Source organism: Callorhinus ursinus, unplaced genomic scaffold, assembly GCF_003265705.2.
Source record: "Callorhinus ursinus isolate GAN/ISIS: 27379988/994484 unplaced genomic scaffold, GSC_fseal_2.0 scaffold12, whole genome shotgun sequence".
In the NCBI taxonomy this organism is placed as follows: domain Eukaryota; kingdom Metazoa; phylum Chordata; class Mammalia; order Carnivora; family Otariidae; genus Callorhinus; species Callorhinus ursinus.
Window position 1 is genome coordinate 35,665,820 of NW_027397074.1, and position 27,594 is coordinate 35,693,413.

The 27,594-nt window shown below is 36.6% G+C and overlaps 1 protein-coding gene across 1 annotated transcript in view; it reads left to right on the top strand.

Moving 5' to 3' along the window:
* Positions 1–22,764, top strand: part of LOC112824959 (histone deacetylase 9) — a 636,385-nt gene extending 613,621 nt beyond the window's left edge. The window contains exon 27 of the mRNA XM_073898929.1: positions 22,748–22,764. Within this exon, the coding sequence (XP_073755030.1) occupies positions 22,748–22,749 (2 nt within the window). The 3' untranslated portion in view covers positions 22,750–22,764. The remainder of the gene's footprint in view (positions 1–22,747) is intronic.
* Positions 22,765–27,594: the final 4,830 nt, after the last annotated feature.

A 27,594-nucleotide genomic window follows, 5' to 3' on the forward strand; every position in this document is an offset into this window, starting at 1 on the left:
CGATTATCTCACTGACTTCCAGCAGTTAATCATAAGAAAGGTAAGTTTTCCTATTTTTGCAGAAAATGTTAACTGTTTACTAGTCCTTCTTGCCAGCTGTTTATTCTTATGTCTTCAGTCCTCTTTCTGCCAAATACTTTAATGTGTCCTACCTATATCTTAAACCAAAATGGAGCTTCTATTTGTTCCTAAGGGCTCTTCTCCCTTTTGTTGCCAATTACCATTAGTTAAGAATGTGCTGTTTGGTTCCCTCTGGTTTGGTGTCTTTGTAGGTCCAGCATACTGTTCCCTCTCTCTAGTTTATCAATCTGGAGTCACTTTAATGTTTCACGTAGAATTGGAGCCAGATACCTCATATTCTGCTCACCTCTACATGACCTTTATACAACTGGCAAAGGATCTAGAATCAGAATAATGCTGGCTACGACTGAGAACAGAGATTCAGCTGAATGTCTGAGGCTGAAATACTTATAATTACAACAGGCACAATTCCTATCTTTCCAATAACACCCAAAAATTGGAATAAGTACAAGCTTTAAAATATTTTAGATAAAAAATATAATTTCCCTATTTCTTTTAAATAGGTAAAGGTTATTTTCTACTTTAGTAGGAAGTAGAAATTTACTGAAATAGTAAAATTTATTTTCTACTTCACATCTTTATATAATGGAGGTAGAAGATAATTATGAAAGAAAGACTCAGTGTTCTTCACACTCCCGATATATTAGAAAAGAAGAATAAACCAATACAGCTAACAAGTCAAAGAATTGACAGTGCAGCTATCATGGTCAGGGCACCATGCTGCCACCATGATAATAAAATGTGGTTAACGTAAGATGTAGTCTTAGCCCTTTTCACTAGAGCTGCCATAACAAAATACTGCAGGCTTAAACAACAGGAATTTATTTTCTCATAGTTCTGGTGGCTCAAAGTCCAGGACTGAGATGTCAGGAAGTCTGATTTCTCCTGAATCCTCTCTCCTTGGCTTGCAGATGTCTCTCCCTCTCTTATAAGAACACCAGTAATATTAGATTAAGGTCCTACCTAATGGTATCATTTTAACTTAACCGCCTATTATTAAGGATCTTGTCTCCAAATATGGCTATATTCTGAGGTACTAAGGGATTGGGGTATAAATTTGGGAGAGACAGAATTCAACCCACAATAGCCCTGATGGAGATTAAAGTCTATTTGGAAGAAAAGGAACTATACAGCAGGACTAAAATTGCTGTAAAATCCTTGGATATATAAAATATTGCACTGGTTTCTTATTCTAAATAAAATTTTATCTGACTCACAGTTTCCCACTTGCTAGATTCAGTGGGAATCCCTCTAACCATCCTCAAAGTCATTCTTAGACTTGAATGAGATTGAAGAGGGTTACATAGTTTGAAAGTTTCGGAGGGGTCCAGAGCCTTTAGTCCATCATGGTTGCTGTTTTTCACTGTCCAACTCATGTGATCCATTTGAAGGCAAGTATTTTCACTTACTCTGTTCCAAGAAAAGACACAAGGATATTTTTGTTCTCTTTTGGCTCCCAATTTCACAAACTCTTGGTGCTCTGTTGCTGTCAAAATGTATATGCTGTCCTATCAGCACTCCTGCCTCTTCCTGATAAGGGAAGATAAGATAATTCTCCCTATCATTTGGAGAACCTAGTCTTTCATTTAGTGAATTTTAAATGTGTGCATTATTCTCTGTTAGCCCCTCCATATCCATTCTCCAACCTGCTTGGTGCCCTAGGAGGCACCAAACCCCCTTGATTCTAAATGACTGTGGCCACTGGGGGGTATTGGCAGGAGCCTAGAGGACAAGACACCCTCTTCTACTTTCACCTGACTTTGGACAAGGGCTGCATTCTTCTACCTAACATTATAGCCTCTTTCACATGGCCTTTTGCTCCCTTCAGCTGCAGATCTCTTATTTCTTTTCGTTGCTCCTCATGCCTAAAGGTTGCAATGGTTTTACATTGTTTGAGGTGTAGCTTCTGCCTCAGTAAAAAGGCCCCTTATTAAACTCTCTTCTCACACTTTTTGAGGTGCCATCTGTTTCCTACTGAAACCTTAAGTAATGTTGCTGGGGATGCAGTTATGAGAATAAAAAGATATATTCACTGTCCTCATGGAACTTACTTTTGGGGAGTGATGAGAGTGTGGGAATAAGATAGCAAACAAAAATGGATAATGCTGGTAGCAATAAGGGTTAAAGGAAAATTAAAATGATTTGACAGAGAGTGGCATGATGACTACTTTAGATTTAGGATTCTCCTTCCCATCTCTATGAAGCCACATTTGGTATTAGGGCAGTTTCACTTTAAAGGTTTATTTATTTATTTTAGGGGGGGTGGTCAGAGGGTGAGAGAATCTCAAATAGACTCCACGCTGAACCTGGAGCCCAGTGCTGAGCCTGGAGTCCTGTGCTGAGAGCGGAGCCCCATGCGGGGATCAATCTCATGACCATGAGATCACCACCAGTGATCACATGGAAGCTTAACTGACTCAGCCACCCAGTCGCCCTGGCCAGTTTCACTTTAAACCAAGCTCTAGTCTCCCTTTTCCTCACCCTCGGTGATGATCTATACTAAATGGTCCTAACAGAGCTGGACTTCCAAACAAATGCCTGGTGGAGATTGTTGTACCTGGCAGCTTCTTTTTTTCCCCTGAACAGCAAAAGTCATCAATAGCCTCTGAAGACTGAAGAACCTTACACTCAGAACCCAAAGGCCTGTGATTTCTCTGTGAATAGAAGAGAATGTGTGCATGTATGTATGTATTGGGAGGATGAGAGGTTGGAAAAAAAATCCTTTTATTTTCCTGAAAGGAAGAAGAAGCACTAGTTAACATCTCAATAGATCGTTGCAAGAAAATTTAAAGTAATAGAAGACAGAATAACTAAACCTTACTGACTCTTATTTTCATCATGTATATTTGGATTTATTCCACTGCTAAAATTCTATGAATTTATGTGTTTGGGTGATAAATGATTGACGAAGTAAGTGCTTTAGGCTTTTAGAAGATCACCTCAAATCAAGATGGTCAGAGATAGGTCAGATTTGTGAAGAAATGACATTCAAGAGACTACCCTGTGCTATTTGCGAACTCCCCTTACTGTGATGTTTGAGCTCTTCTGCATAAAGATCTTATATTTAGCAGAGTAACCTCAAATCCTCTGCTTTTTCTTTCTCTTTAAGTTGCTCAGTATATTCTCTGCCTTCAGAACTCTTCCTCTCACTTTCACTGGCCAAATTGTACGATCTTTGAGCTCCAGCATAAAATATCCTCTCCTTAAAGAGCCTCCTGATTTCCCAGCTGCAATTACTCTTGTTAAACAGCTTGTGATACTCTCGGAATCTCTTCTTTTGCTCATCCCTTTATCTCTGTCCTGTTATAAATCATGACCTTACCTTATGTCTCTCACTGGCTTGCAGGCACTTGGGAATTTAGTATAGCATCTTACAGTTGGTGGATATACACTAAGGCTACCTTATCTCTTACAAACTTAGTGAAGATGTATTCAAAGCTCTTTTCCAAGACTTCAGAAAGCCCATTTTTCTCTCCATCATTATTATGAAGTATTAGGTTGAGATGGTGTGGATGGTGGGATATTTGTAGTTTAGTGGGTGTCTTAAAGTTTTAAAGCTCTGGAAAGCTCTAATTTGGATCAGTGAATACCAGAACTTTTATCCTAAAGATGAGACAGTTTGGGTATAAACCCCAGGAAAGAGAGAACGTGGGTTAGCAGGAAGATCTTTCTTCTCTCTTCACATCAGGAGCATCCTCACATGAAAAGAAGAAACCAACTCCATGTGCATTGCAAAGCTTAGAAACAGCAAGCAGGTTCTATGGAAATAAGCTCCAATAAAAACCAAATGATCCCAAGGATGGGGAATCCATCCTGCATGATATAATACCATTCAGAACATAGAAAGGTGAATTTTTTTCTTTATAATTTTGTTTGAATGGGAAAAAAATAAGTTTAACATAGAGGTGGAGGAAATAGGTTCTCACAGAAATCAGTAGACTACTCTGATTTGGAAAATGTTTCCCAGGTAAAATAGACATTACCCAGATTAACTCTATATTAAAAACATTTGTCACTAGGTGAGTAGAAATTTTTAATTGCTTCTTTTTTTAATAAAGATTTTATTTATTTTTTGACAGAGAGAGACACAGAGAGGGAACACAAGCAGGGGGAGCGGGAGACGGAGAAGCAGGCTTTCCATGGAGCAAGGAGCCCGATGTGGGGCTCGATCCCAGGACCCTGGGATCATAACCTGAGCCGAAGGCAGACGCTTAATGACTGAGCCACCCAGGCGCCCCTAATTGCTTAATTCTTAAGTGTTGAAGTTTTTTTTTTTAAAGATTTATTTATTTTGAGAGAGTGAGAATGAGAGAGAGAGTACATGAGAGGGGAGAGGTTTAGAGGGAGAAGCAGGCTCCTCGCTGAGCAGGGAGCCTGATGCGGGACTCGATCCCGGGACTCCAGGATCATGACCTGAGCCGAAGGCAGTCGCTTAACCAACTGAGCCACCCAGGCGCCCTTAAGTGTTGAAGTTTTATCTAAAAAAATTTTTAAAGAAGGGGCACATCATAAGATGCTATGATGCATATCAAGATTGTGTCATTCATGGGCGCCTGGGTGGCTCAGTTGGTTAAGCGACTGCCTTCGGCTCAGGTCATGATCCTGGAGTCCCGGGACCGAGTCCCATATAGGGCTCCCTGCTCAGCGGGGAGTCTGCTTCTCCCTCTGACCCTCTTCCCTCTTGTGTTCTGTCTCTCATTCTCTCTCTCTCTCAAATAAATAAATAAAATCTTAAAAAAAAAAGTCTTTAAGATTGTGTCATTCATGTTCCTACCAGTTGAGTCATACTGTCAGCTTAAGAAGTCTCCCACAAATTTTTGATGTCATATTATTTGATAGGCAAAATTTGACTACACGTGGGTTATACCACAACCTCATAAAGCAAAGTAGAATCCAGCAATGAAATCTTAGTGTCCCATCCTTATGAGAAGGGTCAAAGACCTTTGGAGTCATAGCTAGGTAATTCCTTGGAGAAGGATGGACCAATGATCCTCAGTGTCCTGCAACCCAGTGACGTGGAATCTGTAATCCTGGAAAGAAAACAAAATGTACCAATGGCAACATGCATAGCATATGAGGTATTCCTACAGTTTACCTTACTCTTAGTAATATAGTGACATATTGGTTAGAATAGTGCTATCTTCAGAGTAGGTATAAGAATGTAGGGTCATTTTCAGCATCATCCAGATCCAAAAGAACCTTGAAAGTGAGAGTTAAAGGTGACTTCTATAGAATTGGTTGTGATCAAATTTATACCTATGTTATATGTCATAGTATATTTTACTATGTACACATAGTATGTACACCTAGTATATTTTAGATATTTTTACAATGCTCTTTTCATGATAAGGTATTTTATTCTAAAGGAAGAGACATAATTTTTATAAAGTTTTTTCTATATGTTAAGAAGCAGTATAAAAAACTTTATGTGGAAACTATTTTTAGATGCTACATGGAATAGTTGGTACTTCAAAAATGTATGTATATTCTTTTAAAAGCTTCATATTCCAGAAGTAAGCATAATATAAAAGTTAGGAGCCATATCAGTTACATTGCTTCTGCATAGTCAAAGCTTAATAATTTTCCATTGAATATGTAGATAGGAACTTTAGAATTAAATATATTTAGGTCTAGCATAATAGCTGAGTGATCTTTGGGAAGTTATTTTCAGTTTCCTCATCTACGAAAATGGATATAAAAACCTATATTCTTGGGTTGTTGTAAGAATTAAATGAGATAATGTTTTAAAACTTTTTGAAAACTACAGAAATACCCAATAAGTGAGAGAAAGTACTATTATAATGGGGCTTTTTTCTTTATCAATAGATAAAAAAAACCTCTAAAAAATGCGTTACATGTCAAATTAACATTCTCACTGAAAATCAGTCTGATTCAGTGGTTCTCAACTCAAGGTGACTTTGCATTCCAGAGTATATCTGGCAATGTCTGGAGATGTTGCAATTGTCATAGCTGGGTGGTACTACTAGCATCGGGTGGGTAGAGCTCAGGGATGTTACTAAATACAATACACATATAATATAATATAATACAAGGCACAGGACAGTTCCCTGTAACAAAGCATTAACTGATCCAAAATGTGGATAGTGTGCAGTTTAAGAAATATTGGTCTGATTTAAATTTTTTTTAAATTGTATGTGATATTACTTGCAATGATTTTAATAAAAACTAGAATGATTCTCTTGCTAGAATTTAGGATGAGACAGATTTGTGTTGAATCTAGTTAGGCCTGAGATTTAGGTCTTCCGCTTTCATCAAGGATATGCTTGTGGCTCCCTCAAAATGTTATACCAGAGTTTAGGTAATCTGTTTAGATTAATGTTATCACCATGCACTATAAATAATACTAATAGTACTATTAGAAAACTACCTAAAGAGGAGTTTTCAGTGAAAAAAGTTGTATTTAGTTGTAACACAACAAATGAATAATTTCTCCACTTAAAAATTCTCTGTTTCTCTTTTGGGCATTGAGGGGAATCTTGCATTCTTGAGAGCTAGACCAAAGGCTATAGCAGTATATATAAATAATGCAGTCTTTTCAACACCATGGCTAATTTCCATGGTCAAACTTTCTCCAGTTCTTATACAAATCTTTTCCATATCCCTTCTGAAGGAAGAGATCTTAATTTTCTATGTCTAAAATCTGTTTGTATTCAAGACAGTCATTCATATCAGAATAATAAAATTTAAACTACTTGACATCGAAATGTTTTTCATTTGTAGATGGAGACCGTTGTCAAAGTAGAATGGGAGGAAGTTTGGCAACCCATCTGATGATTATTTAATACTTAAGGGATTAGGCTACTTGACATACTTGGTACCTCCCTTCTAGATACTTACAGTCCAAGATTCTAAGGTAATGACATAGCAATACACACTTTACTCCCCACTTCTTTTAAAAAAATATATGTACAATTTTCTTATGTTTCATTTGGACCACATGTGCTTGATCCTATGCCAGAAAATAAGAAGAATCTTATACCAACCTTCCTAATTACTGTTGACATCAAGAGGAAGTAAGTTTTCATTAAAGTTTTAAGAGGTGTTTCAGTAGATGTGAAAATGCAATTTTATTCTAGGCATAAGAGAAATTAAAATCCTAGAAGCTGGAAATATAAAAAGAAAATCAATACATTGAATAACAGTAAAGGGATTAAAGAATAGTAGGCAGTATTAGGGAAGTATGAGGAGTTTCAGGATGTAGGCAGGTAGAAATAGTAGAAATAGTTTCACATATTCCAATTCTCCCCTTCAATCCTTACCCAAAAATTATGACTAACAAAAATAAATTCCAGCTTCTGATTCTTAATTGAAATACTCAGGATAAAATGTAAAGTGATCATTATAAATTTTAAATTAGTTATTGTGAATAATCCAGGTATAGAGGACATTATTATTATACAGGTAAATATTTAAAAACTAGTTCTCCAAAACAACAAATTTAGACCTGTGCTATAATATTCCCACTTGGCCAGTTTCAGCTACCAATGTGAAATCACTTTCACAAGTTGAGATGTACAATAGCAAAGTATCATACATTTTTTTTACCTGTCAATACCATAGATGCAAATAAACCAGGAGCATAAACAATAGCAAAAGTACTAAAATGATTAGCATGTGATAAGTTTTGAGTATTAAAACCTTTGTTTTTAATATAATTTTTCAATTATATATATATATTTAATAGTGGCTCTGCTTACACCTGGCTCGCAAAGTTTCTGAAAATTTGGCAGCCAGTTCTCACAAGTTGGTATGAGCTGATCACTGATGCGGATGGTCTTTCAACTTCACATATCACTTTGCTGTATGGAGTTGGAACTTGAAATAATAAATGACAAGTACTCCTTGAAAGTGTATTGAAAATCAATACATTGGATAAAAACCATGATTTTTGAAATTTTGACCATTAACATTATAGCACAGAAGAAACCCTAGAGTGAAAGTTTCATTTTAAAAGTGGAAAGAAGTAGAATAAAATATAGCAGGATTTGGAAAGAGTATAAATATTAGAATACTTAATATGATAAAAAATAAGAGATTACAGAAAAAAATATACAATAAGGAAAATGACTTTAGGGACTAAGAATCTTTTAGCTTGTTCATATTTGCATATAGACTTTAAAGGGGCATTTGGATTACAAAATTCCATAATTTGTTCAAATAATATGTATGACCAGTGAGTGAATGACAATGTGAAATCAACATGTGTGTGTGTATGTGTGTTATGTTTGTGTATTTGTGTTTAAATGTGGCATCTACCAGACCAAATTTGAAATGCAGTTTTTATTCAGGATCCTTGAAATTTTTGGTAAAGATCGCTTGTAATTAAAGCATGAAAACAAAGTAGATATTTTCTTTGGACTGCCTAAAAATTTAAGGTACATTTTTGTCTTTATGTCAAGAGAATTGGGTATTTTAAGAGCTAAGCCCTATATTGCAATGCCTTTATCAGAAATGTGCCATTTAATATATTGCTCTAAATTTTCCAGTTCCTTTCTTCAGAAAACCACAATAAACTATTTTTAGTTGATTAAAATAAAGTAAAATGCTTTAATTTGAAAGGGAAAAGTATAGCTGAAGCTTGAGTTTAACCGGAAGAAAATTGCAAAAAGGCATGTACCACAACGAAGCTTTGAAAATGAAGTCCTGAAATAATGAAATAATGACAATTTGTAAATCAGGAGTTCAGAAGTTCTGTTGCATGATTATGTTGCAGTTTAATTTCTTTATATCTCTCTGCCATTCTTAAAAAAAAAGCAGCTAGAACTTCAAAGGGACCTCGCATGTGTTCCAAATCAGGGCTTCAGAGCTGATGTCTGACAGCCCAGAAATTAAAACGAAATAAATGTGCTGTTTAAATTCCCATTTTTTTCCAGCAACAACAACAACAAAATCACTTTTTCTGTGTTATGGGTTTTTTTTTTTCTTGTTAACTAAAATTCTTTTCTTTGGGATATTTCTTCATTTACCAGTTATGGACCTGGGCCTGTGCGTACAGAATCCCCATGAACTTCAGAGGGATTTCAGACAACCAGGGGGGATGTCAAGACCTTGGTATCAGCCTTTGCAACTTTTTCTGTACATTAAAACAGATCCCCCCACTCAAAAAGGAAAAAAAAAGTAAAAAGACAAAGAACCATAGTTGTTAGGCCATGCCCAAACACCTGCATTTGGCTGTTCTTGCATTTTCTTGGGATGACGGAAACAGACATTTCCAAAGAACAAAGAAAGGCTCGGGATGGTTTGTGTTTGAAAGTGCACTAGCGTGGATATGAAATGTCAGTCACCAGCCAGAAATTTGGCAGCCATTTCTTTGAGTTCCAAAGAGAGTAATTAGAGTTTGACCTGAAGAGCTCTGTTATGCAGGGGGGAAAGATTAGTCCTTCACTAAGATAGACTTGTATATGCAAAGGAACTTCAGTATCATCTACAACAATTTCTTAGTTTCACAAATGAGGTAGTGAGTACAGAGCATCTCATAGTGGCAGTATGGTTTGCTAAAGATAATACAGTAAAATGGGTATAGAATTTTGGTGAATTCTTTCATGTCACTAAGTGGTTATAGAAGTGGATATAGAAGCTATTGGACCTCAGAGAGAAACAAGCACATAAACACTTTGGGTTTAGGGATTGCTTTCTACCTACTTATCAGAGCCATTACTCTTAAACCTATCCCTGTCTTTCTCTTTTAATCGATATTAACAAACATCCAGGAAGTGTGGGCAAAAAACAGCCAGGAACAAAGGGTTCCCCCTTCCTGCCTTTGAAAAGAAAAGTAAGCTACCCTGGGAATATGCTAGATTTAATGGGCTTGGGTTCTTTCTCTCCTTTCCCAAATGCCATCTTGTAGTCTGCACATCTGGCCTGCAGAGTATCCCAGAATGTTTATTTCCGGACCTTGAGAGGCTTTCCTGAGCATTGCTGGGGTAGAGTCCACACTTTGTTCATGTTAAGTTACATTTGGAGATTATATAGTGCCTGAATGAAGGAGACAATACACTTCAGATTTCACATTCCCTTACAAGTTCTGTGAGCACATGTGGTAGACAGAAAAGAGACAGTAAAGGTGACCTAAAATACTTTCAAAGTTCACAGATAAGAAATCTTCCTACATTCCTGGGGAAAGAGCAAAGAAAATGACAAAGCCCTGATCTCTCAGCTCAAACATGACAATGTTTACAGTCAGTCATGACTGAAAACTCAAATTTAAGCATAGGTACTGCTAAATCTAAATGTCCTTTGGACTTTAGTTGGTATGGGAAGCAATGGCATTTGATTTATTCAGTAAATACTACTGTTTTGGCTTACTGGCTGATGTGCCAAAAATTGGGATGTTGAACTACTCTTCAGCATCTTACAATTAAGTTGAAAATAATATAAGATATACATGCAAGAAAAGACAGTATCTGATTAAGGGTATTCTGTATGCAAAATGTGTAGTGATCAGGGAAATTTCTCCAAGTAGAGCTGGCTCTTCAATGATGAGTTAGACACAGATGAGAGGAGGAGAGAAAGCAGATGGAAAGAGGGACACAAGCAAATGTATCACATTTGTTCTTTACAACCATTTGTTGGGCTTTACTTTGTCCTCACATTGTGCTTAAGTAGATATGTGAATTCTTCCATGTATTTACCATAACTTCAAGTGTTATTATCCCCAGTTCACAGAAAAAGAAATGGAGACTCAAGGACATTAAAGTACGTGTCCAAGATGACACTGGTGACAGAGAGAGAAATAGAATTCAAACTCCCAAATCTGTTACCCAATGTACGCTCCGGAAGGAAAACCTATATAGGAACAGCAATTTGACTATATAGCATATGGGGGCCTGGATTACCAGCCAAGTAGTTTGAGCACTATAATTTGCACATGTTAAGGGAATTTTTGGAGGAGAAACTGTAGAAGATGGATAATGGATAAAATATTTAGACCTGATTGATTAGATTGGGATATGCAAAGAAATGCTTTACTGGCAATTTGTGATTGAGAATTGGATATAGAAAAGAAGAGTAGTGAGGGAGATTTCAGTCTTTAGTGAATAAATTTAACTATGACAGTGAAAAGATTCACTGATGGACAGTGTTTGCAGAGGGAGGGTAGAGTGTTGAGGGCAGAATGTTGGAAGAACCCATATTTCTCAGGTGAAGGAGCTAAAGGAGCTGGCAAGGAGATTCAGAGGAGGAGAGGGTGGAGGAGAACTTAACAGTGTGATGGCGCTAGGCCAGTTAAGAAGAGAGTTTCATAAAGCAGGGGAGGAAAAAAGGTTAATGATACAGAAAATCAGAGTATCATTCAAGAGATATTCTGTAGGTTAATGTATTTAAATGAGATATTTATTTATATACAATTTTCTCCATTTGTTTAAGCTAAGAATAGACACGAGTTGCATGCTTTTTTCACATGATCATTAAAAATTGCCCCTAAATTAAGCCAGTAAGATAGCCATCTTCTTATTACTTTTTATTTACTGCCTGTCTCTCCCACACTAAAAAGTTAGCATATTCTTGCATAAAGTATCACACACAACCAGTTGGACCATTTATCGCTACAGATGCTGCTACCTCCGTTTTTTTCAGTCAGAAACAAAAACCTCAGTAGACCCGATTATTTGAATCTACCAATTGAAATGATGAAGTATCCTAAGAACCTGCTTTTCCTTATGTGTTCAGTGATGATGACAGTTGGAATTCACCAGAATTCTCCATTAATAAGCTTTGTTTTAATCCCAGGAGCTGAAAAGTTGTTTTCCATTGAGAATCACGGCCTCTTAAATCTAGTTCTCTGGTTGTTTGAACAGAGCCCAAGTCTTTTTGTTCAATAATATACTGTGTCTCAGATCCTCTATTCAAATCAAGCCTTGCACTTTGAAGTGGTAGGTAATAAAGAGGCAAGTACCACCCAGAAAACTTTCCTCAATAAATACTTGACTTAATAAGTCATCATTAATTTAAAGGCCTAATTACAAAGAAAATCCAGTGTGCTTAGGGAAAATTTTATTATCTTTAGAAACATAAGTCTAAAGGGTACTTAGGTGTCATTTTGCAAATGATTGTTTCCAAAGAGCTGCCTATTATCTATATAACCTGAACTATTTATCGTTAGCAGAAGATTTCTTTGTGTTGGCATTTTACTCTTTATAATTTATCGTAAAAGTCACCAAAGTGATAGTAACAAGGTTTGATCTTAAATATGAGTAAAATAGTTTCCTTTAAGACTATAGTTTGGGAGGGGCGCCTGGGTGGCTCAGTTGGTTAAGCGACTGCCTTCGGCTCAGGTCATGATCCTGGAGTCCTGGGATCGAGTCCCGCATCGGGCTCCCTGCTCGGCGGGGAGTCTGCTTCTCCCTCTGACCCTCCTCCCTCTCGTGCTCTCTATCTCTCATTCTCTCTCTCTCAAATAAATAAATAAAATCTTAAAAAAAAAAAAGACTATAGTTTGGGAGAGCCAGGACGGGGTTCCATTTGAGAAATCTTCCGAATACAGGAAAAAGTCTTTTATAATTCCAGAATTTAACTTATTTATATTTAACTTATTATAATGAGTATGGCATTTTTTATGAGTTTTACAAATATTGATATTTAAATATTGAGCAGAGACCCCCACATATAAAGCTTCTTGGATAACCCACTGACATAAATTCCCTGTGTGAGAGCCCTTCCTGAAAGTGTATTTCATGAGGACTAGTGAGAAAAGGAGGATAGCACTTGAAAGGGAGGTTGGGATGCATCCCAGGGCGGGGAATAGGTGAAAGGGCAGGTTGAAATGCTGCCTCCTATGCTATCTCATGGAAGCCCAAACCTGGAATACCAATGTACTCTATTATTTTTATACCTATTTGTTTTATTGATATAAACAAAATAAACTGGATCTGTTTTGCTTGTTTTTTTGGTAGGCTTAAGTCATTGACTACTACAAAATTATAAAAGGTATCAAGGGATCAACCCAAATGGCAGAGCGGGAAGGAACCTTCAGATTTTGTAGTCAGATAGCACTTAGACCTCAGTTGAGGGACTTATTTTAAATACAGAGTCTGGGTCTCACCCCAGGGATTTGGATTTTTAACTTTGTTGAGAATTAGGCTCAGGAATCTGTGTTTTAATAAATACCCATGTTATGTTTAACCAGAGGTTAACCTTACTTTAAGAGATCCTGACTGAGTCCAACCCCTTTATTTGATCCTTAGAGAAATAAAAACGTAAACATGGGAATTTGCTTTACCCAGCACATCAGAGAACTTGAACTATAATTTAGTTGATAATACCCATTTTAATTGTTGATTAAGGTTCTCCAAATTCATGATCAGTGGTGCCACATTGGTGCTGTCACTGATGCTTTACAGGACTGACTAGGTAATCTTTTCTAGAAACTAACATTCTTTAGGCAATAAGAATCAGCAAATGTCTTGGGAGGATTTAAGCAGCTGGCAGAGAATATCTGGATATCTCTTCAGAGAAATAATACCTCTTTAATAAATTTAAGGTTGAAAGTACGATGAGTTACACAACTCTTTTGAGACATAAAGGTTATGATAAAAGCCATATTCCTTTAGTAGTTACTTTAAATTTCTGTTGTCATCTATTATTAGGTAATTTGGGATACCCAGTTGCTTTTTTTTCTGAAGCTATAACACTTATGACAGGGATAAGAAAAATGCCACTGGTTACATCATAATAAAATTCCCACATTTTTAAGCTCTAGGTCTGGCTGTTAATATCTAGATCTTGAAATTTTAACTATTTTTGGTAAATTTGAACTGAGACTTTAAGAGAGGGGCAGTAGATCCAATAGCTGCATATCCCAAGTGTATTCCAGTTTGACTTCTAGCCTGGTGCATCTGTGATTATCTTTAGTCTGACAATCAGTTGCCTAATCCCATTACAGACTCTTGCTGAAAGACGTCCATGACCTCCCAGTTCTAATAATTGTAGAATTACCAACAGATTACACTCCTTCATTTATTCTTAAACATACCCAGCTAATCCCAAAAGTCCTGGCAACTCCTTTTTATCTTTGATCTACCCACACTGAATCTGGCCTCAGCTTACTTCACTCTCTGAATATTCCAGTCTTGTCATCTTTCAGATCCATTAAGTGCCTTGAAGTGTTTGACCTAAAATGCCACCACCTTCCCTGAAATATTCTGTCTTTGCAATGCTGAAGTTTTTATAGTATTTTACATAAGTTGGATAGTGAGCCTCTTTAACAAAGAAACTACCTTAAAATTCACGACTTCTAGCATGATCAAAGGAAGGCTCCTTTTTTATTTCCCACAACTCCAACTTGGGAAAACAGGGGAAAAATATGCAAGATAAAAGCCACGATGCACTGTGCTCTGGAATATTTAATTTTCTTCTCCAAAGGATGATAGTTACATTCAAGTATCTGATGGATATATGAGGTAGTTCCTATTTTCGTCTACTTTTAGTTCATTCAATGATTTTTTTTTTTAATGTCAGGTGGGACCTATAGCCTGTAGACAAAAACCTCTTTGATAATAGATATTTATTTATATTATTTTTTATAATAGGTATTTAAAATGAAACCTTTTTTGGTCCACATTGGCAAATTTAATCATGTAATTTGTAAATATTATATAGGATCCTGGCCATGTTTACACCACAGACTTTCTGCCACACTGTTGGAGAATGGGCTACTTCTTTAAGAGCTACTTTTTGGGGCTTATTAGATTCTTATGGGTTTTGCTAAATGCTGCTTTCCTTTGTAAATGTTCTTTAAGTATTTCAATTAAATGGTGATTTATTTTAAAAATCAGCAATAACAAATGTGTAACAGAAACCAAGTTTTACAGAATTCTTAATCTTTAACAAATAACTTCAGAGCAATTTCATATTTATTTAACATACAATTGCTGTTTAATTTAATCTAAATTAAATGGTTGCTTGAAACCTATAATTTAGAGGGTTCCTGAATCTCTCTTTATGGTAGGAAAAATGAGAAATCATCAGTTTGGCCCAGAGGGTAGATACTTATCTTTTAAAATCAGGTATTTTTGTCTTGAAATTAAAAACCTAGGTCATTTGGGAAATGGAATTCCAAGGAATGTTTTTGGCAATGAGTTACATGTCCTCCTGTTCCTTAGAAGAGAATTATTTGGTTTAATAAAAACTTTAAAATTTAGCTGATACTTATGATGGACTATCATCTTATTTATAGGCATCTGTTTGTGAAAAACATATACATTGAGACTCAGTAGTGGAGTTTTTGTTGTTTGTTTGAAGAAAAAACAAGATTACTTTTGGTACTATGTGTTAGGTACTGTGCTCATTGAAAATACCAGTTTAAAAAAAAAAATAGCCATGAAGTAACCACAAAGACAAGTAGGACGAACTACTGGATCAACTTTTTGGCAATAGTAGCTATAAGTATTGCCATGACCATGATTTTCTGAGCAGAATTTGGGGAATACTGCCATGGATTAATGCTATACTAAAGTTGAAATGCAAGCTTAGTTCCACAGGTTAGTTTGAAAAGCATTTTTTTTTTTTTTTTTTTGGTGGGGACGGGTGGGATGAAGGAAGTGATAGTGGCGGTGGTTGTGGTAATTTGTTTATTTTCAACTTGACAATATCAGAAAAATCAAAGTAGATATTTCTTTTCCTGAAAATTAGTTTTTATGAATGTAAATAAAACCTTGAGTAAGAAATAAAGGGTTACAGTCATTAAAATTTGATGATTAATATTCAGACACAAGGACTATAAATGTCTATAAGCTTATGACTATAGCACTAATACATTAAACTAGTGCTTCAGTATTATTTGGGTTTAAACACAGGCAAGTGGTTTAAAGGACAAGTCCCAGATTCAACAAACCACTTTCTTATCACAGTTTTGCCATTGATTGTATTGTTTGGGCAAGTTAATTTCTTTTTAACTCATTCTCCCATTAGGGTAGTTGTATGATGAATAAATGAGATAATACTGCATTTCAAATATATAGCATTGTGCCTGGTGATGTTACCTTTCACTAATATTAGTTTATAACTGATATAAAGATAGGGACTGTCTTTGTTGTGCTCAAAACTATATCCTCATTAGCCAGCACAGTTCTTGTCACATAGCAACTTCTCAACAAATATTTCTGAAATGAAGCCCTAGTTTCACTTTGTATAAAAGTAAATTAACAAAATTCATTATAAATATTACAGTATGTAAAAAATAGTCTGTGACAAGAAAGTCTTGACTTTTTTCTTTCGTCTGTTGTATTTCTTTGAACCTGAACTTCTGTCACAGATATTACTCCTTACCAGTTTTTGAAAATGATTTTCTACTTACACTGGCCACAGTATTTTTTAACAAGTTCTTAGAGAAAGGAAAATAGATATTCTATAGTAGGTGTATCTTAAGAGCATAACATTTTTCAGTGCCCTGCAATTCTTTACTTTTCTCCAAAAATTGCTCTCCATTACATGCTTACCTCATTTTACTGTGTTTCACTATATTGTACTTAGCAGATAATGTGAAATTACACATTGAAGATTTGTGGCAACCCATTGTCAAATATATTGATGCCATTTTCCCAAGAGCATATGCTTGTTTCATGTCTCTGTGTCACATTTTGGTAATTCTCACAATATTTCGGCCTTTTTCATTATTATTATATTTGTTGTGGTGATCTGTGGTCAGAGGTCTTTGATGTGATTATTGTAATTGTTTTGGGGCACCACGAACCGCACCCATATAAAGTGGCTAACTTAACTGATAAATGTTGGATGGGCTCTGACTGCTCCATCCACGGCCATTCTCCCATCTTTCGCCCTTTCCGCAAGCCTTCCCGTTCCCTGAGACACAAAAATATTGAAATTGGAACAACTAATAACCCTACAGTGGCCTCCAAGTGTTCAGGTGAAAGGAAGATTTGCCATCTGTCACTTTAAATCAAAAACTTAGAAGGATTAAGCATAGTTAAGAAGGCATGTTGAAAGCCAAGATAAACCAGCAGTTAAGCCTCTTGTGCCAAACTGTTGGCCGAGTTGTGAATGCAAAGGAAAAGTTCTTGAAGGAAATTAAAAGTGCTACTCCACTGAACACATGAGTGATAAGAAAGTGGAACTGCCTTAGTGCTGATACGGAAAACATTTTAGTGCTCTGGATAGAAGACCACACCAGCCACAACATTCCCTTAAGCCAAAGCCTAACCCACAGCAAGACTAACTCTCTTCAATACTGTGAAGGCTGAGAGAGGTGAGGAAGCTGCAGAAGAAGAGTCTGAAGCCAGCAGAGGTTGGTTCGTGAGGTGTAAGGAAAGAGGCCATCTCCATAGCATGACCGTGCAAGGGGGAGCAGCGAGTGCTGATGTGGAGGCTGCAGCAACTTATCCAGGAGATGTAGCTAAGATAATTAATGAAGGTCGCTGTGCTAAACAATAGATTTTCAATGTACACAGAACAGCCTTCTTTTGGAGGACGATGCCACCTAGGACTTTCATAGCTGGAGAGGAGAAATCAATGCCTGGCTTCAAGGCTTCAAAGGACAGGCTGAGTCTCTGGTTAGGGGCTAATGCAGTGGGTGACTTTAAGTTGAAGCCAGTGCTCATCTACCATTCTGAAAATCCTAGAGTCCTTCAGAATTATGCTAAATCTACCCTGCCTGTGCTCTCTAAATGGAACCACAAAGCCTGGCTGGCAGCACAGCTGTTTACAACATGGTTTACTGAATACTTAAGCCCACTGTTGAGAACTAGCGCTCAGAAGAAGAGATTCCTTTCAAAACATGACCGCTCATTCACAGTGCACCTGGTCACCCAAGAGCTCTGACGGAAATGTACAACAAGATGAATGTTGTTTTCATGGCTACTGACACAGCATCCATCCTGCAGTCCGTGTGGATCAAGGAGTAATTTCAACTTTCAAGTCTTCTTGTTTGAGAAATACCTTTCACAAGGCTATAGCTGCCATAGGTAGTGATTTCTCTGATGGATCTCGGCAGTGTAAATTGAAAACCTTCTGGAAAGGTTGTGCCACTCTAGATGCCATTAAGAACATTGTGATTCATGGGAAGAGGTCAAAATATCAACATTCACAGGGGGTTGGAAGAAGTCAACCCCAGCCCTCATGAAAGGCTCTGAGGGGTTCAAGACTTCAGGGGAGGAAGTTACGACAGGTGTGGTAGAAATAGCAGGAGAACTAGAACTAGATGTTGAGCCCGAAGATGGGACTGAATTGCTGCAATCTCATGATAAAACTTGTTGGATGAGGAGTTCCTTCTTATGGGTGAGCAAAGAAAGTGGTTTCTTGAGATGGAATCTTTTCCTGGCGAGGATGCTGTGAAGATTGTTGAAACAACAGCAAAGGATTCAGAATAGTACATAAACTTAGTTGGTAAAGCAGCCACAGGGTTAGAGAGGATTGACTCCAGTTTTGAAAGAAGTTCTCCTGTGGGTAAAATGCTATCAAACACCACATGCTGCAGGGAAATCCATTTGCAAAAGGAAGAGTCCATCGATGCAGCAAATTTCACTGTTGTCTTATTTGAAGAAATCGCCAAACCGCCCAACCTTCAGCAACCACCATGCCCATCAGTCAGCAGCCATCAACATCCAGGCAAGACCCTCCACCAGCAAATAGGTAATGGCTTGCTGAAAGCTCAGTTGGTCATTAGCATTTTTTGGCAATGAAGTATTTTTAATTAAGGTATGTACATTGTGTTTTTAGATAAAATGCTATTGCACACTTAGTAGACTACAGTATATTGTAAAAATAACTGTAATATGTACTGAAAAACTGAAAAGCTCATTTGGCTTACTTTATTGCTGTTGTCTAGAACCAAACCCATAGTATCTCCAAGGTATGCCTGTATCATCCTGGACTCTAAATCCACAAAGTCGGGTATTACATTCTAAGAGGGTTCAAATCCTACCTGTGCTGTTTTACCTTGCTCAATGTATCTAACCTCTCTGTGTTTGTTTTGTTACATCTACAGTAACAATAATGGTAAATACCTCTTTTGTCTATGTGTGTGTTGGGGGGTGGTGGAATTGAGCATCAAATAAATTTTAAAGTGTTTATCACGGAGCCGACACTGTAGTAAATTTATATAAATTAGCTATCATACACGTTTCAGCCAGGTCCATAAAGTCAGCTTTATGTCTCTCTACTATTTATATATCAGCCATTTAATTAACATGATGAGGGTGCCCAGCACTCTACGAAGCAGTGGTAGTCAGGCATTGACATGGTCCCTGTTAACACCCTGGTAGGATTAACTCACAAATTAAGGAGTACATAAAGATCAATAGGTATAAGGGGGCATATAGAAATAATTCTACATTGCACATGGGGTTTAAGATGCTGCTTGTGCTGAATTTCAAAGATGAGTAGGAGTTGACTGAATGTGGACAGGATATTTCATCAGCAGAAGCTCATAAATGTGGGCAACATTTGATTCATCAAATTGTATAGATCATAATCTCTAAGTCAAGGGAAGACTAAATGTGGGGGAATGGCAGAAGATGGGGCTGGAGAGAGAAATCATGTCTTGAAGGCTTTGGATTTAATCCTGAATGGTGTAAAAAGTCAATGACAGGTGGTTAAGTAACTGGTATTTTGAGCTCACTGCTGTATGTGAGTGAGCCTAAAGTTTTCTGGTGGCATGCTTGCTTATCTCTATGCTCAGAATCTTCTCCTAACTTGTACTCTTTCAGGCATGTAAGACCTCCCAGAATTCCTTGAATACAGGACATATTAATTAGAAAAGCCCTGCAATGTCCAACCAGATGTGGCCAGTGATCATACCTCTTTAATAGAGCCCTTAATTCCTTAGAAGAGTTCACAATTCTAGAAATCTCTCTGCTTGAGAAAAGTCCCCTAATCTACATAAATTCAGGCTCATCCAGGAGTGGAGTTCTTGTGTTCTTTTAAATAGAGTGACCCACAGATTTTGGCTTTGGTTCAGGCTAATAAGGGAAATCCACATCAGTGACTTTATTTGAAGAATCTCATCAAAACTGAAAACTCATCATAACCTTATTGTTTCCCAACAACCCACCTTCCCCAGATACAATAGACTGTTCAGGCATTGTCAAGGTACCTGTCTTATTCCTCAGCATACTAGCACTTGGTACTTGGAGAAGATAGGTGGGGAATTAGTGAGGACAGTTGAATACTTTGGGCACATGGTGACACATATTGGTTACCTCATCTTCTAAGTGAAAAGTAAACATGCTTTATTTTTTAAAAAAATATTTTTTTCACTTATTTTGAACAGGCAGTAATCTCAGTGGATAAGGCTTCAGACTCTAAAGCCTGAGATGAGTCCTAACATTACTACATTCTAGTTTGTGACCTGGGGAAAGTTACTCAACTTCTGTTTGCTCCTCTATACAAAGTTTTATATTCTTTGTAGCTACCTCATGGTGTGAGGATTGAATGAAACATCTCTACAAAGTCCAGGGACCTGCACTCGGTGAATATTTTAGAATGTCTAATTGTTGTAGTTGCCATAGTTGTAGTTTCAACTTTCTTAGTCCTGCAATACATTCAGAGATATGTGAAAATTTAGTAGCTTAAAACACCACCATTTGGTTCTATAGGTCACAAATCTAGGGATACACTACTGAGTTCTCTGCTTCATGTCTTACAAGGCTGATATATCAGCCAAGCTAGCTCCTTATTCTGAAGGTTCTAAGGAACAGACCTCTTCTGAGTTCATTCAGGTTGCTGGCTGAAATTCAGTCTCTTGAAGTTATAGAAATGAGGTCCCCATTTCCTTGCTGGCTAAAAGTTACCAACATTCCATCTTACATGATGCCCTCCATTTTCAAACCAATAATGGTACATCAAGTCCTTCTTATTATTCAGATCTATCTTTCTACTTCCTCTTATGGGACCAGCTGGAGAAAACTCTTTGCTTTTAAAGGGTTCATGGGATTAGTTATATATCCACCCCTTTTCTGCTCAACACTGTCCCATATTTCCCTTTTGGTTTATTTATTCAACTTAAAAATCCTTTTGCCATACCACAGGGTATATAATATGCATAGGTTCTACCCACACTCAAAGAGAAGGGGATTATACAAGGGCAAGAGTCATTAGAGTTATTGGAGTTATGCTGAGAATTTCGCTTACCTTACTAATTTAAATTCAATCGAGTATACTTGAATATGTTCATTCCAAATTCACTCATTCTATCAATAGACAAGTACTGTACCCTACCATGTACCAAGCTGTATGTTAGATTTGTAAGTATTAATCACTTGTTGACAATTTACAGTTTTGAAATAAATTTTTAAAAAGCTGGATTGTTTAGAAATATCAGTTCCTCTCCTCCAGACTTACTTTTGCATTCCCCATTTTGTTTTCTGGGACTATAATATGTATGATCTTTTGTCAGCATAATTGAGTATTCTAGAACTATGTTTACTAATTGAAAAACTAAATAAATGAAAAACATGATACCATCTAGATGATATTGCCTATTTATCTAATAGAGCATTTGAATAATTGAGAGGGCTAATGGCCTAGAGTGAGGAAGTAATAGTTAACTGATACTGCCTACGTGTCAAGTACTGGATGGAAGCATTTTACATATATTATTTCATTATCTTCTGAGTTTCTCTAAGCAGATGTATATCTTTCATCTATTAAGCTTTATTTAAAAATGTGTTTATTTTATAACAATTATTATTTTTCTATGTTAAATTTTATTTATCTCTGTACATGCCTCTTCATTCCTTGGGGGCAGGAACTATGTTATTCATCCATGTAGTTCCCTAGCTGTGATTACAGCATGTTCTCAGTAAATACAGGTTGAATTTGAGTAGTGAAAACTACTGTAATGGGATCATCATTGCTTAGCATGAGTCTGTTCTGCTAGTGTTCCATCCCACTTGGCGAATTGTGCATGAGCATCAGTGAGAGAATAGATCCCATGTGTTTGATGCATTATTGAAAACAGCAGTAAAAACTAGTGATTGGCAAATCAAATTGCAATTGGGGTTTGGCAAAAAAAAAAAAAATTGTTGAGAGGTAGGAAGAAATGGCCCTATGATGTCCAAAAGCATTTTCTAGGGATTTTTTTTTTCCTCCCTGGTTTTATATTTGTGTTTTTTAAGGGAAATTTAATTCACATGTTTCTGGTTTGTTTACACTGAACACACCAAAGCAATGATTTGTAAAAGCAATTTGGTGTCTAGGAACTCTTTCTAAACTTCCTTTTGAACTAAAAATCATGTCTAAAAATATGGGCAGTATTAATATCTATTGAGTTGGCTGAATGGTAAGAACTGCACTCACTGAGAGCTTTGGGTTCCCACCCCAACTATACTGTCAGCTGTTTACCTTTATAATTCACCTTCCTGGGTCTTAGTTTCCTCATCCTTAAAATGAAAAGATTGGAATATATAATCTTAAAATTTAGTTCTAGATCTCAAATTCCATAATTGAAATCTTATATTAAAAAAGATTAAAAACTGCTATGTGTCTTGGTGTATAGGAATGCCACTGATTTCTGTGCATTGATTTTATATCCTGCCACTTTACTGAATTCTTGTATGAGTTCTAGCAGTTTTGGGGTGGAGTCTTTTGGGTTTTCCACATAAAGTATCATATCTTCGGCAAAGAGTGAGAGTTTGACTTCTTTGCTGATTCAGATGCTTTTTATTTCTTTTTGTTGTCTGATTGCTGTGGCTAGGACTTCTAATACTATGTTGAAATTAAGGAGTTGATCCCATTTACAACTGCACCCAAAAGCATAAGATACCTAGGAATAAATCTAACCAAAGAGGCAAAGGATCTGTACTCAGAAAACTATAAAATACTCATGAAAGAAATTGAGGAAGACACAAAGAAATGGAAAAACGTTCCATGCTCATGGATTGGAAGAACAAGTATTGTGAAGATGTCAATGCTACCTAGAGGAATCTACACATTTAATGCAATCCCTATCAAAATACCTTCCACTTTTTTCAAAGAAATGGAACAAATAATCCTAAAATTTGTATGGAACCAGAAAAGACCCCGAATAGCCAGAGGAGTGTTGAAAAAAAAAAGCAAAGCTGGCGGCATCACAATTCCAGACTTCAAGCTCTATTACAAAGCTGTCATCATCAAGACAGTATGGTACTGGCACAAAAACAGACACATAGGTCAATGGAAGAGAATAGAGAGTCCAGAAATGGACCCTCAACTCTCTGGTCCACTAATCTTTGACAAAGCAGGAAAGAATGTCCAATGGCAAAAAGACAGTCTCTTCAACAAATGGTGTTGGGAAAATTGGACAGCCACATGCAGAAGAATGAAACTGGACCATTTCCTTACACCACACACAAAAATAGACTCGAAATGGTTGAAAGACCTAAACGTGAGACAGGAGTCCATCAAAATCCTAAAGGAGAGCACAGGCAGCAACCTCTTCGACCTCAGCCACAGCAACTTCTTCCTAGACACATCACCAAAGGCAAGGGAAGCAAGGGCAAAAAAGAACTATTGGGACCTCATCAAGATAAAAAGCTTTTGCACAGCAAAAGAAACAGTCCACCAAACCAAAAGACAACCGGCAGAATGGGAGAAGATATTTGCAAATGACATATCAGATAAAGGGCTAGTATCCAAAATCTATAAAGAAGTTATCAAACTCAACACCCAAAGACCAAATAATCCAATCAAGAAATGGGCAGAAGACATGAACAGACATCGCTGTAAAGAAGACATCCAAATGGATGGGTGCCTGGGTGGCTCAGTCGGTTAAGTGTCTGTCTTTGGTTCAGGTCATGATCCCAGGGTCCTGGGATCGAGTCCCACATTGGGTTCCTTGCTTGGCCGGGAGCCTGCTTCTCCCTCTCCCTCTGCCCCCCCACCCCAATTGTGATCTCTCTCTCTCTGTCAAATAAATAAATAAAATCTAAAAAAAAAAAAAGAAGAAGAAGAAAAAGACATCCAAATGGCCTTACAGACCATAAAAAAGTGCTCAACATCACTCGGCATCAGGGAAATCCAAATCAAAACCTCAATGTGATACCACCTCACACCAGTCAGAATGGCTAAAATTAACAAGTCAGGAAACGACAGATGTTGGCGAGGATGTGGGGAAAGGGGAACCCTCCTACACTGTTGGTAGTAATGCAAGCTGGTGTAGCCACTCTGGAAAACAGGATGGAGGTTCCTCAAAAAGTTGAAAATAGAGTTACCCTATGATCTAGCAATTGCACTACTGGGTATTTACCCCAAAGATACAAATGTAGTGATCCGAAGGGGCACATGCACCCCAGTGTTTATAGCAGCAATGTCCACAGTAGCCAAACTATGGAAAGAGCCTAGATGTCCATCAACAGATGAATGGATGAAGAAGATGTGGTATATTATGCAGTCATCAAAAAATGAAATCTTGCCATTTGCAATGACGTGGATGAAACTAGAGGGTATTATGCTAAGTGAAAGAAGTCAATCAGAGAAATCATATGATCTCACTGATATGAGGAATTTGAGAAAAAAACCAGAGGATCATAGGGGAAGGAAGGGAAAAATGAAACAAGATGAAACCGGAGAAGGAGACAAACCATAAGAGACTCTTAATCTCAGGAAACAAACAGGGTTTCTGGAGTGGAGGGTGGTGGAAGGGTTTGGGTGGCTGTGTGATGGACACTGGGAGGGTATGTACTATGGTCAGCACTGTGAACTGTTTAAGACTGATGAATCACAGACCTGCACCCCTGAAACAAATAATACATTATATGTTAATAAAAATATGCATGACAGATTTAAAAAATTATTTTGTAAGTGGTCATATTGCAAGTTCATGAAAAAAAGGTAAAACATATAACACAGTCTTAACACTTGTATACATTCAGTATAAAAAATAAAGCGTCACTCTGGAAAACCATATGGAATTTCCTCAAAAAAGTTAAAAAGAGCTACCCTATGACCCAGCAATTACACTACTATGTATTTACCCAAAGCATGCAAAAACAGTGATTTGAAGGGGCACATGTACCCCAATGTTTATAGCAGCAATGTCCACAAGAGCCAAAATATGGAAAGGTCCCAGATGTCCATCGACAGATGAATGGATAAAGATCTGGTGTTTGTGTGTGTATACACATACACACACACACACAAACACACATTTTTAATTATATATACATTCTATATATATAATAGGATATTACTCAGCCATCAAAAAGAATGAATTCTTGCCATTTGCATGGATGTGGATGGGACTAGAGTGTATTATTTTAAGCGAAATAAGTCAGTAAGAGAAAGACAAATACCATATGATTTTGCTCATATGTGGAATTTAAGAAATAAAATATATAAACATAGGGGATCGGAAGGAAAAATAAAATAAGATAAAAACAGAGGGAGGCAAACCATAAGATTAACTATAGGAGATAAACATGGTTGCTGGAGGGGAGATGGGTAGGGGGGATTGGGTGATTGGGTGATGGGCATTAAGGAGAGTACCTGATATAAGGAACACTGGGTGTTATATGCAACTGATGAATCACTAAATTCTACCCCTGAAAATAATAACACAATATATTATAACTATAGTGAAAAAAAAAAAAATCTGTGAAGATGTCACTGAGGTCAGGAAAGCAACGCAGGAACAAAGTGAAAATTTCAACAAAGAGATTGAGAATATTAAAAAGTACCAAACAAAAATCACAGAATTGAAGAACACTATAACTGAACTGAAAAATTCAATAGAAGAGTTCAAGAGGAGACCAGATTAAATGAAAGCAAAGATCAGTGAATTCAAAGACAGGGCAGTGAAACCCATCCAGTCAAAACAGAAAAAGAAAAAAAAAGAATGAAAACAGTAAAGATAGCTTAAAGGACTTATGGGACACCATGAAGCAAATCAAAGGAATTATAGGAATTCCAGAAGGGGAAGCAAAGGGCCAGAAAGCTTATTTGAAGAAATAGTGGTTAAAAACTATACTTACCTGGGGAGAGAAACAGACATCCAAATATAGAAATCCCAAAGAGTACCAAATTAGATGGATCTAAAGAGACACACACCAAGGCACATTAAATTTTCAAAAGTTAAAGACAAAGAGAGAATCTTAAAAACACCAAGAAAAAAGCAACTTTTCACAGATAGGGGAATCTCTTTAAGACTTTGAGTGGATTTCTCAGCAGAAAACTTAAAGACCAGAAAGGAGTGGCATGATATATTCAAAGTGCAGTAACAAAAAAACTGCTGATCAAGAATACTCTACCCAAGAAAGCACTCCTTAAGAATTGAAGGACAGATACAATTTTGCAGACAAACAAAAGCTGAAGTATTCATCATCATTAGATTGTCCTTACGAGAGTTGTTAAAGGGAGTTCCTCAAGCTGAAATGAAAGAATATTAACTAGTAACGTAAAAATCTATGAAAGTATAAAATTCACTGATAAAGGTAAACATTAAATTCAGAATACTCTAATATTATAATTATAGTGGGAAATCACTTACAATTCTAGTGTAAAGGTTAAAAGACAAAGGTGTTAAAAATAGGTATAACTACAATAATTTTTAATGAATACACAATATAAAAAGGTATAAATTGTGATCAGAAATCAGAAACATAAATTGTGGGAAGGAAGTGTAAAAATGTAGTTTCTATATACATTAGAGTTAGGATGTTATCTACCTAAAATACACTATTATAAGATATTTGCAAGCCTCATGGTAACCACAAAGCAAAAACCTATAGAAGTATGCAAAAGACAGAGAAATCAAAACATAACACTATGGAAAATCATCAATGCACACAAAAAAAGACAGCAGGAGAGGAAGAAAGGAACTATAAAACTGCCAGAAAACAACAAGATAGCAATAGTAAGCCTGTACATATCAATTCATACTTCAAACTTAATAGACTAAAATCTTTCATCAAAAAACATAGAGTGGTTGAATGAATACAAAAATAAGACCTAATTATATGCTGCCTACAAGAGAATAACTTCAGATTTAAGTATACACAGACTGAAAATGAAGGGATGGAGAAGATGTTCCATGCCAATGGAAACCAGAAGAAAGCAGGTGTAGGTATGTTTATATTAGAAAAAATAGACTGTAACTTAAAAACTGTAATAAGAGACAAAGAAGGTCATTATATGATGACAAAGGGGTCAATTCATCAAGAGTATATAACACTTGTAAATATGCACCCAACATAGGAGCAGCTAAATTTATTAAGCAGGTATTAACAGATTTGAAGAAAGAAATACACATAAATACAATATTAGGGAACTTTAATACCCCACTTTCAATAATGAATAGGTCCGCCAGACAGAAAATCAATAAAGATTGGACTTAAACTATGCTTTAGACCATATGGACCTAAAAGACATATACAGAACATTCTATCCAACAGCAGCAAAAAATACATTCTTCTCAAGCACAAATGGAACACTCTTCCAGAAAAATCATATATTAGGCCATAAAACCAGTCTCAGCAAATTTTAAAAGACTGAAATCATTCCAAGTAACTTTTCTGACTACAATGGCATAAAACTAGAAATAAATGACAAAAAGAAAACTGGAATACT